The 15,261-nt window shown below is 44.4% G+C and overlaps 2 protein-coding genes and 1 pseudogene across 3 annotated transcripts; all 3 read left to right on the top strand.

Annotated features, from left to right (window-relative positions):
- The first annotated feature begins 2,833 nt into the window (after positions 1-2,833).
- LOC101721596 (zinc finger protein with KRAB and SCAN domains 4) lies at positions 2,834-7,243 on the top strand. Of its 2 annotated transcripts, XM_087181109.1 has the most exons (5): positions 2,834-3,473; positions 3,586-3,730; positions 4,922-5,004; positions 6,048-6,171; positions 6,423-7,243. In XM_087181109.1, exons 1-5 carry the CDS (start codon positions 2,964-2,966, stop codon positions 6,440-6,442), a joined length of 882 nt encoding a protein of 293 aa, XP_087037235.1. In that variant the 5' UTR covers positions 2,834-2,963; the 3' UTR covers positions 6,443-7,243. The 2 variants fall into 2 exon arrangements, with proteins under 2 accessions (XP_087037235.1, XP_004847901.2); XM_004847844.4 differs by lacking the exon at positions 6,423-7,243 and having other exon boundaries at positions 6,048-6,206.
- LOC147826142 (zinc finger protein with KRAB and SCAN domains 3-like) lies at positions 6,418-15,226 on the top strand. The gene is given in 3 exon segments (XM_087181110.1): positions 6,418-6,479; positions 10,238-11,065; positions 11,068-15,226. Coding segments are annotated over 2 exon segments (888 nt in total). The 5' UTR covers positions 6,418-6,479; positions 10,238-10,245; the 3' UTR covers positions 11,136-15,226.
- Positions 7,186-8,888, top strand: LOC101721239 (phosphatidylinositol-3,5-bisphosphate 3-phosphatase MTMR2 pseudogene; annotated as a pseudogene).
- Positions 15,227-15,261: the final 35 nt, after the last annotated feature.

Genomic DNA, 15,261 nt, shown 5'->3' with positions numbered 1-15,261 from the left:
ACTGACTTTGTATAAACAAAGTGCTGGACTTTACCTGAAAGCTGCAAAAATCAATGGTGTAGATATATTTATAATGAACTGATTTAAGCTTTTTCTAGAAGAAAAATTAAGACTGCTTATTTGAAAGTAAAGACAAAGTTTCATCTTCTGATTTGCTTTCTCATTAGTTCCTTCCAAAGTATGTTACTGAGGCTGTGACTGATATTTTTCTTTTATTAAATAATAAATAATAATAAATCCTCTCGGGACATTGTAGAGCCTGTGGTAAGTACAAAGGAAGAGGAAGACATTTTGAACTTTAAAGAGCTTTATTGTCAGTATAACCCTCCCTAGTTGAATGTTGTTGTCTTCTTGTTGCATTAAGTCAAAATACAGATCAGCAAAACTGATTCCAATATATTGAAATGTAATGTTACTTACAAAAAGCATTTTGCTTAAGGCTGTGTATGTATTGTGTATATACCTCAAGTTAATGGCTTTGACTTATGTTCTAAGAAAAGCAAATAACACAAATTAATAATACCCTTGTTATTACCCTAATGAGCTAAGTATTGGCACTGGTGTTAAAGTGCTATCTTGTACTTTCCGCCTATGTTATCTGTATTATACTAACACCCCCCCCCCCAACTGTTGAGCTGCTCTTCAAAAAAAAAAGAAAGAAAGAAACAACAAAAAGATCGCCATAATATATCTATTTTTTGTTGCTCAGTAGCACATGTGGAAACATAATCTAAGGCAGTACACTGTCAGATTCTCAGCTTGGTATTACTAATGGACAGAATTTCACAGTGAAGAATTACCACATTATTCCTTTTGTTCTTTATGCTCTCTAAATTGAGGAACAAATTGTTAACCCATTAATCAGTTGATCATAAATTGTGGTCAAAATTATCCAGTGATTTTTTTCTTCTTTTTCTTTTTTTTTTTTTTTCTGGTACCAGGGATCGAATTCAGGACCTTGCACTTTCGAGGCAAGCAGCAGCACCACTGGGCTAAATCCCCGGCCCTCCAGTGATTTCTTCTTAACTAAACATTCTTGGGTGAACATGTTTCACCAGAGGGGGAACATTCTAAAAATATTGTTAAATAATTTAGCTACAGTCTTTTAAAGTACTAAATCATATGCCAAGCAGTTATAGTGAATTTGAGAGTATGAGTAACGCATACTTTCCAAGCAACATGAATAATTTCTTAATTTGAAAATCTCTTATTTTAGGAGTTGAGATTGTTTGAGATTTTGTTGCTGTAAATTTTCTTGTATCATCTTCCACTAGATGAATGCATTGTTTAATTATAGAGTACAATTTTAATGCTTTTGTGAATTTGATTGAGAAACTGATTGACATACTATTTGTACTAAGGAATAACTTGACCCAAAACACCTTTTATATTTACATAGAATTTTTTGTCCATGATGCCAATTATCTTACTGGGCATCAAACTCAGGACCTTGAGCTTTCGAGGCAACGTGGTGCCACTGAGCTAAATCCCCTGCGACACAGAATTTTTTGTTTGCTTTTAAAGTTAAAGGTATTTTTGTCATAATCATAAACAAAATTAATCTGTGTTAAAACATATTTTTGGATATTCTTTTCATGTGTCTTTCATGAACTGAAGTTTTGAAGATTATTTCAAAAAGGCATGTTTTAGAATATTCAAGAAAAGAACTGCTTGTAACACTAGCTTTTAAAATTTCACTGAAGGTTTTGGTAAGGAATAGAACATACAATAAAAGCATTGGTGAAACTTTAAAAGTTTCTTTCTATAAAATATAAAATAATTTCTAAATTCAAATTAGGCATGGAAGATCAGTGCTAATGTTAGAATTTTGTTTTATATTTGTGTTAATGTTCAAAATTCAGATAAAACATTTCATATTTGTCAACATGGTTTTACAAAAGTAAATTTTGAAGTACTAAGCTTTGTTCATATGTTCTCGTACTTTTTCAGATCACTTCAAGAAATTACTTGTTGCGCATTAAAAAATTCCTTTAAAACCAAACAAGAAAAAAAGACAAACTTGGGTGAGCAATTATGTCAAGGAACCAGGTGGTCTGCTGACATCCTTCAGGTTAATCTAAGCAGTCTATTGGGCGGGGAAAGGACAGAGACCAAACCTAACTTTTAACCATACATTCCAGGGCCCCGGTGCTTTTGCCAAGTAGGCCCGTTCTTGACTTTAATTATTCGTCCTCCAGCCAAGTCCCCACAGAGAGGTTGAGTAATTTACCAAGATCAACTAGCCAGCAAGTGGTAACAAGCCCCCTACTGAAGTACAAGCTGGTCTGAGTCTGTGCTGGACTGCAGCTAGGGGCTGGGAGAGGACGAGGCTAGAGTTCCTGAAAGTGGGGAGCCCTGCAGCCTTGGCTGCCCGAGGACGGGTCTTGGAAATGGCACCTGGCGCCTGGAGTTGGGGCGGTGTCCTCTGGTAGCCTTTTCAGGAGCCATCTCAGGGCTAAGTCGGCAGTTTACAGCCTGCAGTGTGTGAAGGCTTACCGAGAGGAGTCGGGAGTCGGGAGTCGGGGTAGGGGCTTTCTTCAAGGAGTTTCGCGCCGGGGAGGAAAATGACAGATGTGAAGGTGTGTGTGCGCTGGGGGCCGACAGGGCCGGGGCCGCCTCTGCTCTCCCTAGACAGGTTCCGGTGGCTTGTGCGGCGGCTGCTCCGACCTGACAGCGAGACCCCGGGAGCCCCGTTTTCCCGCTGAGTCTCTGAGTCGACAGCATCCGCACGTCCCGGGAGACCGCACTCGGTCTTCCAGATCCAGCTCGGCCGATCTTTCCCGGAAAGTCCCGAGCGCAGGGAGGGACAGGGTGTCTCGGGAGTCGTGGGAGGCAACCACCGAGAGCGCTTCCTAGACCGCCCAGGAAGTGGCCCTGGTCCCCGGTTCCCTGCGCCCGCCTCCACTTCTCGCTTCTATTGAGGGGGCGGCCGTGGGGACCCTCGCCGCAGGGCTCGGGACGGGATGTCTGGGGACCCCTGTGGAGGCGCGGGGCTGCTGCCAGTGAAGGAGGAGCAGGAGGACCAGGAGGACCTGGAGGAGGCGGCGCCCTGCAACCCGCGGCCCGAGCGCGCCCGTCGCCGCTTCCGCGCCTTCCGCTACCGCGAGGCCTCCGGGCCCCGGGAGGCGCTGCGCCGGCTCCGCGAGCTCTGCCGCCAGTGGCTGCGGCCGGAGACCCGCAGCAAGGAGCAGATCCTGGAGCTGCTGGTGCTGGAGCAGTTCCTGGCCGTCCTGCCCGGGCAGCTGCAGGCCTGGGTGCGCACGCAGCACCCGGCGAGCGCAGAGCAGGCGGTGGCGCTGCTGGAGCGCGTGCCGCGGAGGCGCGAGGAGCCGCAGGTAGAGCCGGGCTCGGAGGCTTGGCCGGGCCGGGCCGCCGAACATCCGCCCTCATTGCCGAGGGTCTTGGTGAGCTGTCTACACACAGCCTCAGTTTCCCAGCCACGAAATTCCAGCGCGCAGGGTTGTCTGCATTCAGTGAGTTAATAGAGCTCTCAGAAACGGTGCCCAGAACCTAGAAAGTGCTTACTCATAGATAGTTTGGTAGCAATGTTTGATGGCTAAATAAAAGTAAATGAATTCCATCTAGGTCCCGCTTGACTGGGGACAAGCACTTTCGTGTTGCAAGGCGAGACTGGTGACAGCGGCCCAGAGGTCACCGAGCAGCCGAGTCCAGGCAGGGAAGCCTCTGCTCAGGCATGACTCTCGGGCATCCCGGCCCTCACGAGACACAGGTGAGTGCTGTCTGTGAGCTGTGCGCTTTTTAATCTGTGCTGAGGGTGGAATCCAGGGCCCAGTGTATGCTGGGAAAGCTTGCTACCCCTGAGGTGTGCCCCAGCCCAGGGTCGTGTGAGTTCTAAAGACTGCACACAAGACTTAATTTAAGGGTCACCTGAAAGATCCATTGACATCTACATTAAATGCCCATCACTGATTGACTCGAAGACTAAAATTAAAGGGGGAGTTTTAAACAGTAGTAGAAAGTTTTCTTAACCAAATCTGGACATAGGAAATAAGACTTCATTAAAACCGGTATCCAAAAGACTTTATTTTGTAAGAACATAGTGATCTCAAAAAAAAACCCATAGTGATCATCTCCATTCATTTAAGGTGTATCCATAGAGCCCTTCCTATGGTAGTCAGTGTTATTAGGTAAATAAGGCTGGATGCTTGCTGTAGTGGCGTTTACAGTCTAGTGAGGAAGATAGCAAGAAAATTAACAATACAATTTTAGATATTCAAAAGTGCTTCAAAGAAAATAAGGCAGAATTTGTAACGAATTTTCCAGAAATGGTAAAAGTCCCGCAAATAAACCTATAAATCTTGTAGACCCTGTAAAGTGTGTAAATAAAACAGTGAAAATCATTCAGTAGGAAACCACTGTTTGTTCCAGGGTGTTCCTCATTCTTGTGAACATTTGGGCAGGTTCCCAGGATATACAGCATGTACACATGCCACCCAACACACTTTATTTCTCAACAAAAGCCTTGGCCTAAACCAACTCATGTTCTGTCCCTTGCAGATTTCACTTCTTATAGGGAAACCTCAGGTTTCTACTTCCCTCTTGAATCTGATTAACTTCTATAAACAACAACAGCAACAAACACCCTCCCCCTAACCCCTTTCTACCTTCATCTCCCAGGAGAATTAAATACTGAAAGGTCTAGAAATGGAAGGCTTTGTTTTCATGTGTTTATTTCACTTCTACTAAGGGTTCTGCCTATGATTTTTGAGTATCTGCAGGTTACAGCAGAACTCCTTAGGCCCTAGGAATGGAGCTGGTAGGGATTCTGCACTTTGGAAAGGAACACACTCTGTATAAACTTTTCAGCAAGAATTTAATAATCTGGTTTTCGATCTTGGATTCCACAATAGAGGGACTGAATACCCAGATAGATCTCATCCAGAGTTTCTTTTCTTCTTAGTTCTCCAGGTCCCTGGGTTTGCTCAGGGAGGCAGATGCAAAGAAGATGCCATGGCAGCTGCCAAATCTGCTGTAGAGTCCCAGGTGAGCTGGAGTCCCCTCCTCCCCATATCTTTCAACTTTGCTGCAGGTGGGCTTCCTCTCGGGTGCCTGGCTCCCCAGCTCCACCCGACCCCATCCCAGATCCACATGAGATTTGGGGTTTTTTGCCCTGCCATTGCTTATCACTCTGTGCTTCATTTGGTGCCCACTTAGAGGCTCTTGCTGTTTTCCTGTTGCCCTGAAGTGCCCTCTGTGCGGCTCCCATCTTTCCTATCCCATCTCTTCAGTCAGCTGTGTGTTCACTGGGATTTTCTTCTTCAACAACAGCAATTTAGTAAATGCAAACTGAAGGTTTTGTTGTGACAGTAGGTTTAGTATTTTTGTTGTTTTTCAATAGAAATTAGAAACCCAGGGCCTCACACATGGTAGGCAAGCTCACACCCTCTGGCTCAGCTCTCAGCCCTGTTTTTTAAAAATACAGTATAACAAAGCACACTGTTGGTGGGAAATATAAATACCTGGCCTCTGCCTTCTAAGAATTACATTTGAAGCAAACATATATTTCATGTCCTTTTAGTCTAAAGTTGGTCATATTTCAGTAGGAACAATCTTTACTTAACCTAGATTTTCCTTTGTCACTCAATCTTTCATGTCCTCCTTGAGGTTCAGTATTTGAGGCTATCCTTTGCTTTCTCTTATTTTTTTTAATCTCACACTTAGATGCCATTGGATTTTTAAAAAATATTAATGTAAATGAGCCCTCACCCCCTCCTTCCCAGACATACTACGAATCTTTTGAAGACTGTGAATATGTTTAGCTGCATTGGCTCTTGTTTTCTAAGCCTTTTTCTTTCTAGACTGTTTGGATATTTATATGAAAGTACTTTCTCCAACGAGCATAATGTCTTGCTTTTTGTTTTGTTTTGTTTTTTGGATAAATGTTATTGACTAGGTTTAAGTTTATCAGGTAAGCCACTTTTCCTTTTTAAAGAGCCCCTAAAAAGGATAAGTTCATTCTACACATGCACCTGCTTTGGGAGTGATGACGGGCAAGAGGTACGAGGTGGGCCCATTTATTGTTTTAGGAGTTCCTCCAAACGGAAGGCGTGGCCCTGATGCTCTCTCCTGGGTGGACACAGCTGAGTCCTTCTCCAGTGAAATTCTGCAGCGATGAAAGTCAGGGGAGCTGTGGCCACCCCGGCTCCCTAGGTAAGACAGACGAGCACTGGCTCTCCTGCTTGTGATGCTGGGCTCTTGGGAGCTGTTTGGATGCAAATGCCCATCTGTTAGCTCCTGTTTCCAACCAGCCGTGTACCTAGCTCCTTAAGCCTTCTGACCTTTGCATTCTTTTCTACCCAGTGTTATGGTCATTGCAGGTCAGATAAAGGAGCTGCACCCCTCAGTACAGGTCAGACTCACAGTAGATCCTCAGTAAGTGTTGATTGCCTTCCTTTTCCTAGACCTGGCTGAAGAAAGCTGAGGGACAGTTCAGAAAAGAGGCCATGGAGCCCCAGAGGGTGAGTTATAAGTGACCTTAGGCACTGACTAGACTTTGACCTTAGAGGTGAGGATGCAGAGGCACAGGTGGTTTCATGACTTTAAGAGGTCGCACAGGAACACAGCCTGCGTGTGGCCAGCGTCGAGGGGCGCCCTGGGGTCTTGGGCTTCGGGCAGGGCCCCCCTCCCCCAGTCCTGGTGTAGTCTGGCCGAATATGGCCGCTTCCGGTCTCCCTCCCAGGCTGGTGCTGGCCTGACTTGGGCCCCTGCCCGGCGCACTTCCCACTCCGTCCTCGGCCCTCCTGTGCGGCAGCCGAGGAGGTCACTTCAGCCTTTCTCTCCGGCTGTCCCTGCCATGTCATGGAGAAGAGCTCGAGCTGCGAGAGGGTTGGCTCCCAGCCTGTGGTGGCTCGGCTGCCCAGCGTGGACTCCCTGTCCAGGTGAACCAGGACACCCGGGCCCACCCAGCGTCTGATGGAGAAGGAGAAGGCCAGGCCGGGGACCCACTGGAGGGTGGCCCAACTCTCGGCTTCTGGTTCCTTCCCCGGGGCTTGGAGATCACCTCCTGCCCCTCTTGGGCATACAGGGTGAGGAAAAGTTGCCTCCACTTCTCATCCAGAGAATTCCAGGCACACAAAATCAGCTCCTGTCAGATCATCAGATTCCATTTCAACTTCTGCACACAGCTTTTCTCCTGATTTGGGGGAGTCTAACAAATGAGCAGAAATGGAAGAACCACCCTTGCTTCCAGGAGAAAATATTAAAGACATGGCCAAAGATGTAACTTATGTCCATTCACTGGTGCTGTATGAGGAATGCTGTCATGAATTACAGGTTATATTTCAAATGCATGGAACAGGACCCCCCCATTTGTTTTAGATTCTTTTCTTGGTGTGATAAGTAGAGTAGAAAAAATTGGTGGTGCTTCTAGTCGAGGTAAAAAATTCCTGTGGATTAGAAACCCGTGTGGAAGGGTATTAGGAATTTGCGATTTGCTCATAAATCTGAGGGTCGAACAAGAAGATTAATATTTGAGAATCTGATGAAATATGCACTTCCTGTCTCTAATAACCTGCCTCTTTTTGCTTTTGAACACAAATAAATATTCCCAGAAAACAGATGGAAGCTATATGACCCTCTTTTAGAATATAGAAAGCAGGGGATTCCAAATGAAAGCTGGAGAATAACAAAGATAAATGAACGATATGAACTTTGTGATACATATCCTGCACTCTTGGTTGTGCCAGCAAATATTCCTGATGAAGAATTAAAGAGTGGCATCCTTCAGGTCAACGGGCCATATCCCAGTTTTATTGTGGATTCATCCTGAAAGTCAAGCCACAATCACACAATGTAGCCAGCCCATGGTAGGAGTGACTGGAAAGCCAAGTAAAGAAGATGAAAAATACCTTCAGGCTATCATGGATTCCAATGCCTAATTGCACAAAATCGTTATATTTGATGCCCGACCAAGTGTTAAAGCTGTTGCCAATAAGGCAAAGGGTGGAGGTTATGAAAGTGAAGATGCTTATCAAAATGCAGAGCTAGTTTTTCTGGATATCCACAGTATTCATGTTATGAGAGAGTCATTACGAAAACTTAAGATCGTGTATCCAAATATTGAAGAAACTCATCAGCTGTCTAACTTGGAACCTACACACTGGCTAGAGCATATTAAGCTTATTCTGGCAGAGGCTTTTAGGATTGCTGACAAGTTAGAGTCATGGAAGACTTCTGTGGTGGTGCATTGCAGTGATGGTTGGGATCACACAGCTCAGCTAATTTCGCTTGCTATATGCTCATTATAGATGGATACTACGGAACCATCCAAGGATTTGAAGTCCTTGTGGAAAAAGAGTGGCTAAGCTTTGGACATCGATTCCAACTAAGAATTGGCCATGGAAATAAGAACCATGCAGATGCGTACAGATCACCTGTTTTCCTTCAGTTTATTGACGGTGTCTGGCAAATGACAAGACAGTTCCCTACTGCATTTGAAGTCAGTGAGTATTTCCTCATTACCATTCTGGGCCACCTATACAGCTGTTTATTTGGACCATTCCTCTATAACAGTGAACAGCAGAGAGGAAAAGAATCTTCCTAAAAGGACTGTGTCACTGGGGTCTTATATAAATAGCCAGTTGGAAGACTTTACTAGTCCTCTCTATGGGAGCTCTTCCAATCCTGTCCTTTATCCAGTAGTGAGCATGCGCCGCCTAGAGCTCTGGGCGGGATATGACATCAGGTGGAATCCACGGATGAAACCACAGGAACTTATTCACAGCAGATACAAAGAACTTCCTGCTAACCCAGCAGAGCTTCTGAGAAAAATAGAACTACAAAGAGAAATTTCCAACTGAGCAAACTCACCCTCAGAGAGAGCCAGCTCTCCTGCACATTGTGTCACTCCTATCCAAACTGTTGTATGACAGAACTATTAGATTAGGGGCATTATTGCTATGAACTCTTCATCGCAGTGGCAGCTTTATGAGTAGAAATTCTTCCATATTTGAACACATTTACAAGAGAAAAAGTTCAGATACTTTATTTTGTCTAAGATAAGTTTAGAACTATAGCAGTATGGGTGGCTCCATTTGTAATTATACAATTATGACACTAATCTTACCCAAAAGATATTAAAATATTTCAATTCTGTATCCATAGTGGGAAAAACTTTGGGATCTGAATAAAAGCAAAATACACACCACTTTAGAAATATATCACGGGATGGAAGAAAGCTCACTGCACAGAGAAATAAGTTTTCAGATCAAATTGATACTGAAATTTCATGATATCGCATATACTCCCTTGATGTATAACAGATTAAGATTATATAATATTCCTTTAAAAAAAGAGGTCACACAGCTAGGACATTGTCCCATTGCTGGGACAAAAGACCTCAGATCCACAACTTAAGGGAGGAGAAGTTTATTTTAGTTCATAACTTGAGAGGTTTTAGTCCACTGTCAGTTGGCTCCAAAGCCGAAACATTATGGCACAAAGGTGGGGCAGAAGAAAGCTGGTCAACTCATGGAAACTACGAAGCACTGTGGGTTACAAAGATCCAGAGAAGGGGCAGGCGCTAGATACAGTCCCCAGGGTCTCACCCCCACCACCCACCTCCAACCAGGTCCCACCTCTAACAGCCCTGTACAGCTATGAAGTCATCGACAGGTTAACTCATTGATGAGGTTAGTACCCTCTCAGCCTGTCACACTGACAAGATTCACTGGCATAGCAGCATAGTGGGGGTTCCAACCCTGAACTCCCAGTGCCAATGACACTTCTGTTTGGGGACCTTGCCTCTACCTGGCATGACACTAGAGATGACAACTCCTGTCATTGATCAGGACCAAATTCCAAGTCCCCACTTTCACTGTTTCTTACAGAATATTTCAGAAACCCTTCCACTTGCCCCGTTTACTGCCACCTTCTGCTCAGTCCTTTCAGTATCTAAGCTCAGTGCATGGCCCTGCCCTACTGTTCTCAGTGCTTAGCAGCCCCTCCCCAAACCAGCACCATTGTGTCCTCAGCACAGTCCCTGGCCTCGTCCCCCCACTCCCTCCGTTCCCAGCTGTACCTTCTCCCAGTGGCCCTGTCCCATTCTCAGGTCTCTTCCGCTCAGCACCCCGTGGCCTCCTTTATTCTCATTCTCATTCCTGCACTTCAGTCCTCCCTGGCATGCAGAGACCCCTGCAATTCTTGTCTCCCTGGTGCTCATCAGAGCTTTCCTCCCACATAGGGCATAATCCACCCTCGTTGACCTTTGTTGTTTCAGGTGGTGAAATGCAGGCTAAGATCAGGGGCTTGTCTCCAGCTGAGGAGCATCCAGGACAAGATCCTGGGCGGACTCCCTGCCACCTGGGTGAGGACACTGCCCAGGATCCTGCTTGTGCTGAAGCTGGCAAACAGGAAGACAGGTTACAAAGAAAGCAGAAAAATGCTCCAGCGAGCAGGCGGCATGTTTGCTACGAATGTGGAAAGAGTTTTGCTCAAAGTTCAGGTCTGACCAAGCACAGGAGGATCCACACCGGAGAGAAACCCTACGAGTGTGAAGACTGTGGGAAGACCTTCATCGGGAGCTCTGCCCTGGTCATTCACCAGAGAGTCCACACAGGAGAGAAGCCATATGAATGTGAAGAGTGTGGGAAGGTCTTCAGTCACAGCTCAAACCTTATCAAACACCAGAGAACACACACGGGAGAGAAGCCCTACGAGTGTGAGAACTGTGGGAAAACCTTCAGCCAGAGCTGCAGCCTCCTTGAACATCACAGAATTCACACTGGAGAGAAGCCATACCAGTGTAGCATGTGTGGCAAAGCCTTTAGGCGCAATTCACATCTCCAGAGACACCAGAGGATCCATGGTGACAGGAGTGAGCTTGGAGAGGCCTGGATAGGTAAGGCCAAGATGGAAAGCCAGTGGGAAAATGCTGAAACTTCTGTGTCTTATAAATGTAATGAGTGTGAGAGAAGTTTCACTCAAAATAGAAGTCTTATTGAACATCAAAAAATCCACACTGGGGAGAAACCTTATCAGTGTGATGCATGTGGAAAAGGCTTCACCCGAACTTCATACCTCACTCAACATCAGAGAAGTCACGTAGGCAAAAAACTTCTGTCACAGTGACTCATTGTATGCATAGCAAAGTTGGTGTTCTTTTCTCATTGAATTGAACCCACCTGGAACCTTGCTGGCTACAGAAGTTTTGGGTGGGATTTTTTAGGGAATGGGGATGGGGATGTTACCAGGACCTCTGCCTTGGGTCCCGGCTTGTGAGCCACCACAGCACAAGGTGAATTCAAGAACAGACAGAAATGAGACAGTGGAGAAGCTGAGTCTTGGGGCCTAGTCAGTGCTGCTAATGGCGGCAAAGACAAAAGCCCCCAAGCACACCCAGTGTTTACTGAATACAATGGTGGGAAGGAATATGGAGCCGGGTATGCTTTGAAGGCATCTAGTGAAACACTGCCAAACACCTGGCATGATGGTGCCAAGTAGGGCTGTCAGGGAGGAAGCAGGGTTTATCTTGCTTGGATAGAACAAACTGATACCAGGACCAGGTGCAATTAGCAAGCAACCCAGAGGGTCAGTGAGAAGCCGTAGTTCAGGGAAAAGGGTTTTAATTGGAGTCACACCGACCTCAGCTGCACGTAACTCAGCAGAGTCCTGCTACTTCACAGACCAGGGCCTAGGTTTCTGTGGCAGCCATTGAGGGAGGGGCCATACTCACCAGTCCGCCATTGGACACGTCCGTTTGAGTCATGTAGGGCTTCAATCTGACTCCTGATATAAAACAATATAGCCGATTTATGGAAGGCAAAAAACACATGCCACTCATAGCCCACAAGTACTGGGCAGGGATGTCTCCTACAGGGTTTTGTTTACTAATGTGTATCATCAGGTATTAGAAAAGTCATTCTAGCTGAGATGAATTATCATCTACATTTTAAAAGGTGATTGGAACAACACTTGACGAGAGAGCATGAGAATATTGTCTGGAAGAGGTAGAACCTGAGGTGTTTTGTTCTCACCTGTCCGATTGCGTTGGGCTTTCAGAATGACTAGTTGCCTTCGACCAGCACTTTTTTCTCTTGGATGGATGGCTGTCGATTTTTGGGGCTGCTGTTCTTCCCATTCCTTTTGCCAGTAATGAATCCTTCATGAGTTGGTCAGACTGAGGAGGTCTTTCACTTGTCACTGTGCCTTGCATATAGGTGCTAATTAAACATTTACTAAACATCTCATAAAATGACTTTTAAAGCTCTGAAAATCTGTCTCTACGTTTCTGAGGAATTTCTAAGGCCATGTGTTTGTATCTAATTCTCTGAAATTCTAGAATCTGGGTCCAGCTGAGCCAAGTATGCAGGGTTCCCAGAGTTGGGGTGGGAATCTACACTTCTCCACGAGGGTAGCACAGCAAGGGAAGGCCTTTAGGCATAATTGTCAATCACTGAGACCCTTCGAGACAGCTCTAGTCATTGAACTCTTATTAGTACACATGAAGTTTGCTGTTCCTTAAAGGGAAATCTTTCACATAATTAAAACTCAGTGTATTAAGTCAGGTCAAAGTGATTATGAATTTTGTTGTAAATTCTGTAATGCTCCACATCTCACTTTTCACCCGTTTTTGGCCTGGCTGGGTTCTAAGACACCATTTGTATCAGTCTCCCAGCTTTCAGCAAGCTGCATCAGCTTTTGCTAGCTGACCCTAACCTTCCTCCAGGTCAGAGGAGTCCCAGCACATATTTATAGTTATCATTCATGACTTCAAAACTGTACTGTGGGTTGGAATATGAAGATAGGTAAGCAGCAGCTGATGTAAGTAGAAACCCAAGTGTGGGTGGTAGGAGAAAATGTATCTGTTCAGAAGCACACTGAGAATCCCAGTTTTCTGAGGAAAGAACTCCACAGTATCCAAAATGTCAACATCTGAAATCAAGAGTCAGTGCTGTGTTAATCATAAGAAATAAGACTTTCATGATATCCCCCATTTTTCACCCAAATCACCTGTATTTTGAAGACTAGTGTCTTCTCCCCAGGTGCTTGAGTACATATCGTCAGCCTCCAGCCTTGCCAGACTGTCTTGAATGGATTCTGCTTCTGAAGAAATCCATGACAATGTTTTATTCTGTCAACAGCCAGTGTTCATCTCTCTTTTCAAGGACCCATTCTAGGTTTCTGCTCCGAAGCATCACAGGCTGATTCGGGTCTCGGAACCAAAGGGCTCTCCCTTTCAAAGCGCCCTGTAATGCTTCATTATCCCCTCATTTCAGTCTAATTTAAATCTTCTTTAGCTTCCCAAAGTTCCTCAACTTTCTCCACATAGCCTTTTAACATTTCCTTTTTACTTTTGCTACCTCTGCAGTTAGCCATTTCCTTTTCTCTCCTTTATTCTCCCCTTTAAATCTTTACTTTTGAAAAATATTTCCCAATATCCCTGATCATAAGCATTCCAACGCACTGTGGACTAGCAACTCTGCTCATTTTTCTTTGCTATTGTTTTTGCTATTACATGAAGAGATACATGTGAAAGCATTTTACAAACCAGAAAACATCATACAAGTATAACTTACTTATACATTATTACTTATACATACATCATTACTCATACATTAAAACCTTTAACTATTTTCTCCCTTTCTTTTTTCACACTAATTCTCCTCATCCACTTTGTGAGCCTGGGAACAGGCTTTGTAGCCTTGTAGAATACCTGTATGCAGACAAGACACAGAAGGCTGACGTACCACTGATGCAAGAGGTACACCTGTCTCACGCTATTATCTTCAGAATCTTCCAGGTAAATTATTTAATCTGGAAGTTGACTGAGTCAGCTTGTTCTTTTGTGTTATTGAAATAAATCAGGGTTTCTTGGTACTTATTGATGGAATCCTAAGAGGGCGCTTAGTCACCAGGACTGCTCGAAGTACTCTGAACCTGAGTCAACATTTGCATTTTTTTTCAAAATTACCTAAAGGAGGAAGATTTGTAAGTAAAACAAAATGGGCCATAAGTTGGTAACTATTAAAGCTGGGTGATGAGTACATGGGGTTTCACTATGCTACTCCACTTTTGTTTACATTTTCCATAAAAGATTTAAATCATATAATCCCCAGTTCTAACAAGATTTGAATTCTCAGTATAATACACTTAGGACTTACTAAAAACAGTGTAAAATCAAGTTGTGTCTCCGGAGTTGTTCCAAGTATTTTCACTGCCATCTCTTGGGAAGCCTCCAAATAGTCAAAGAAATTAAAGAAAAAAGATAAGACTGAGGCTTTGGTAGAGAAATCATAAAAGGAATTAAGGGACAGAAAGCAAAGAGAACCTGTGGGCCGGGCATGGGGGTGCACGCCTGTAATCCCAGCACTTTGGAGACTGAGGCAGGAGGATCTTCGTAAATTGAAGGCCAGCCTGGGCTACATAGTGAGCTCAAGGCCATCCTCAACTACATAGCAAGACCCTGCCTCAAAAAACAACAACAACACAAAGAGACCCTGTAAGACCCTCAAGCCTCAAGTCTTGTTCTCGTCCTAAGGAGCTAAGATTCCTCCTTCCCATAAGTAGGTAAGCAAAGAGCCTCTTTTGGGAGGTTTGAGAACACTCAAGGCTACAGAACTCTTCTTTGATTTTAAAGATCTATAGATAGCAGCCAGGGATGTTGCTCAGTGGCACCATGCCTGCCAGGCAATTGCAAGATCCTGAGTTTGATCCCAGATACTGAAGGGAAAAAAAAAAAGATCTATAGAGTAAGGAAATGTTTTTCTCCAGACCTAAACCAACCAAAAGAAAAGAAAGAGAAAGAAAGATTTCTGCTAGCAGCTTAGGTAGCATATTAATCTCAACAGTAATTCAATTCTTGGACGTGGTCTAGTATTTCGGATACTGGTGATTTTATATAACATCGAAGATATGATAAAAAAGCACTAAGAGATTTTTAGGCAGCTAAGCTTAAATGAGGAAAATGATAATGCCAGTATGAAGCATAACATCTTAAAGAGACTGGGATTTGTGATTAAAAAGCCAAATGTTTAAAAAGACGTGACATAAGAACATTAGAAACGGGGTGAAGGGCATACAAGAACTCTTATTTTTGCAACTTTGTTTTGTTTTGTTTTCCATTACTGGGGATTGAACTCAGGACCTTGTGCTTGCGAAGCAGGTGCGGTGCCACTGAGCTAAATCCCCAGCCTGCTCTTTGCAACTGTTTAAGTCTAAAAATATTTCAAAATATAAAGGCTACTGGAAATAAAATCTTAAGTTTCAAGCCTTGGCTCTGATACTTGGATTCTCTGTGTTTTA

The sequence above is a fragment of the Heterocephalus glaber genome, unplaced genomic scaffold (assembly GCF_053883595.1).
Source record: "Heterocephalus glaber isolate CG9 unplaced genomic scaffold, H.glaber_assembly_v1.0 deba00001472, whole genome shotgun sequence".
Classification (NCBI taxonomy): domain Eukaryota; kingdom Metazoa; phylum Chordata; class Mammalia; order Rodentia; family Bathyergidae; genus Heterocephalus; species Heterocephalus glaber.
Note: the sequence above shows the minus strand (reverse complement) of the source record. Positions and strands in the feature narration are given on the sequence as shown.

Coding starts and splice junctions, on each gene's coding strand:
- LOC101721596 (XM_004847844.4), top strand. CDS start 2,964: ATGTCTGGGGACCCCTGTGGAGGCGCGGGGCTGCTGCCAGTGAAGGAG. Junction 3,731..4,921: donor CCGGCCCTCACGAGACACAG/GTGAGTGCTGTC, acceptor TTTTCTTCTTAG/TTCTCCAGGTCCCTGGGTTT. Junction 5,005..6,047: donor AATCTGCTGTAGAGTCCCAG/GTGAGCTGGAGT, acceptor TTATTGTTTTAG/GAGTTCCTCCAAACGGAAGG.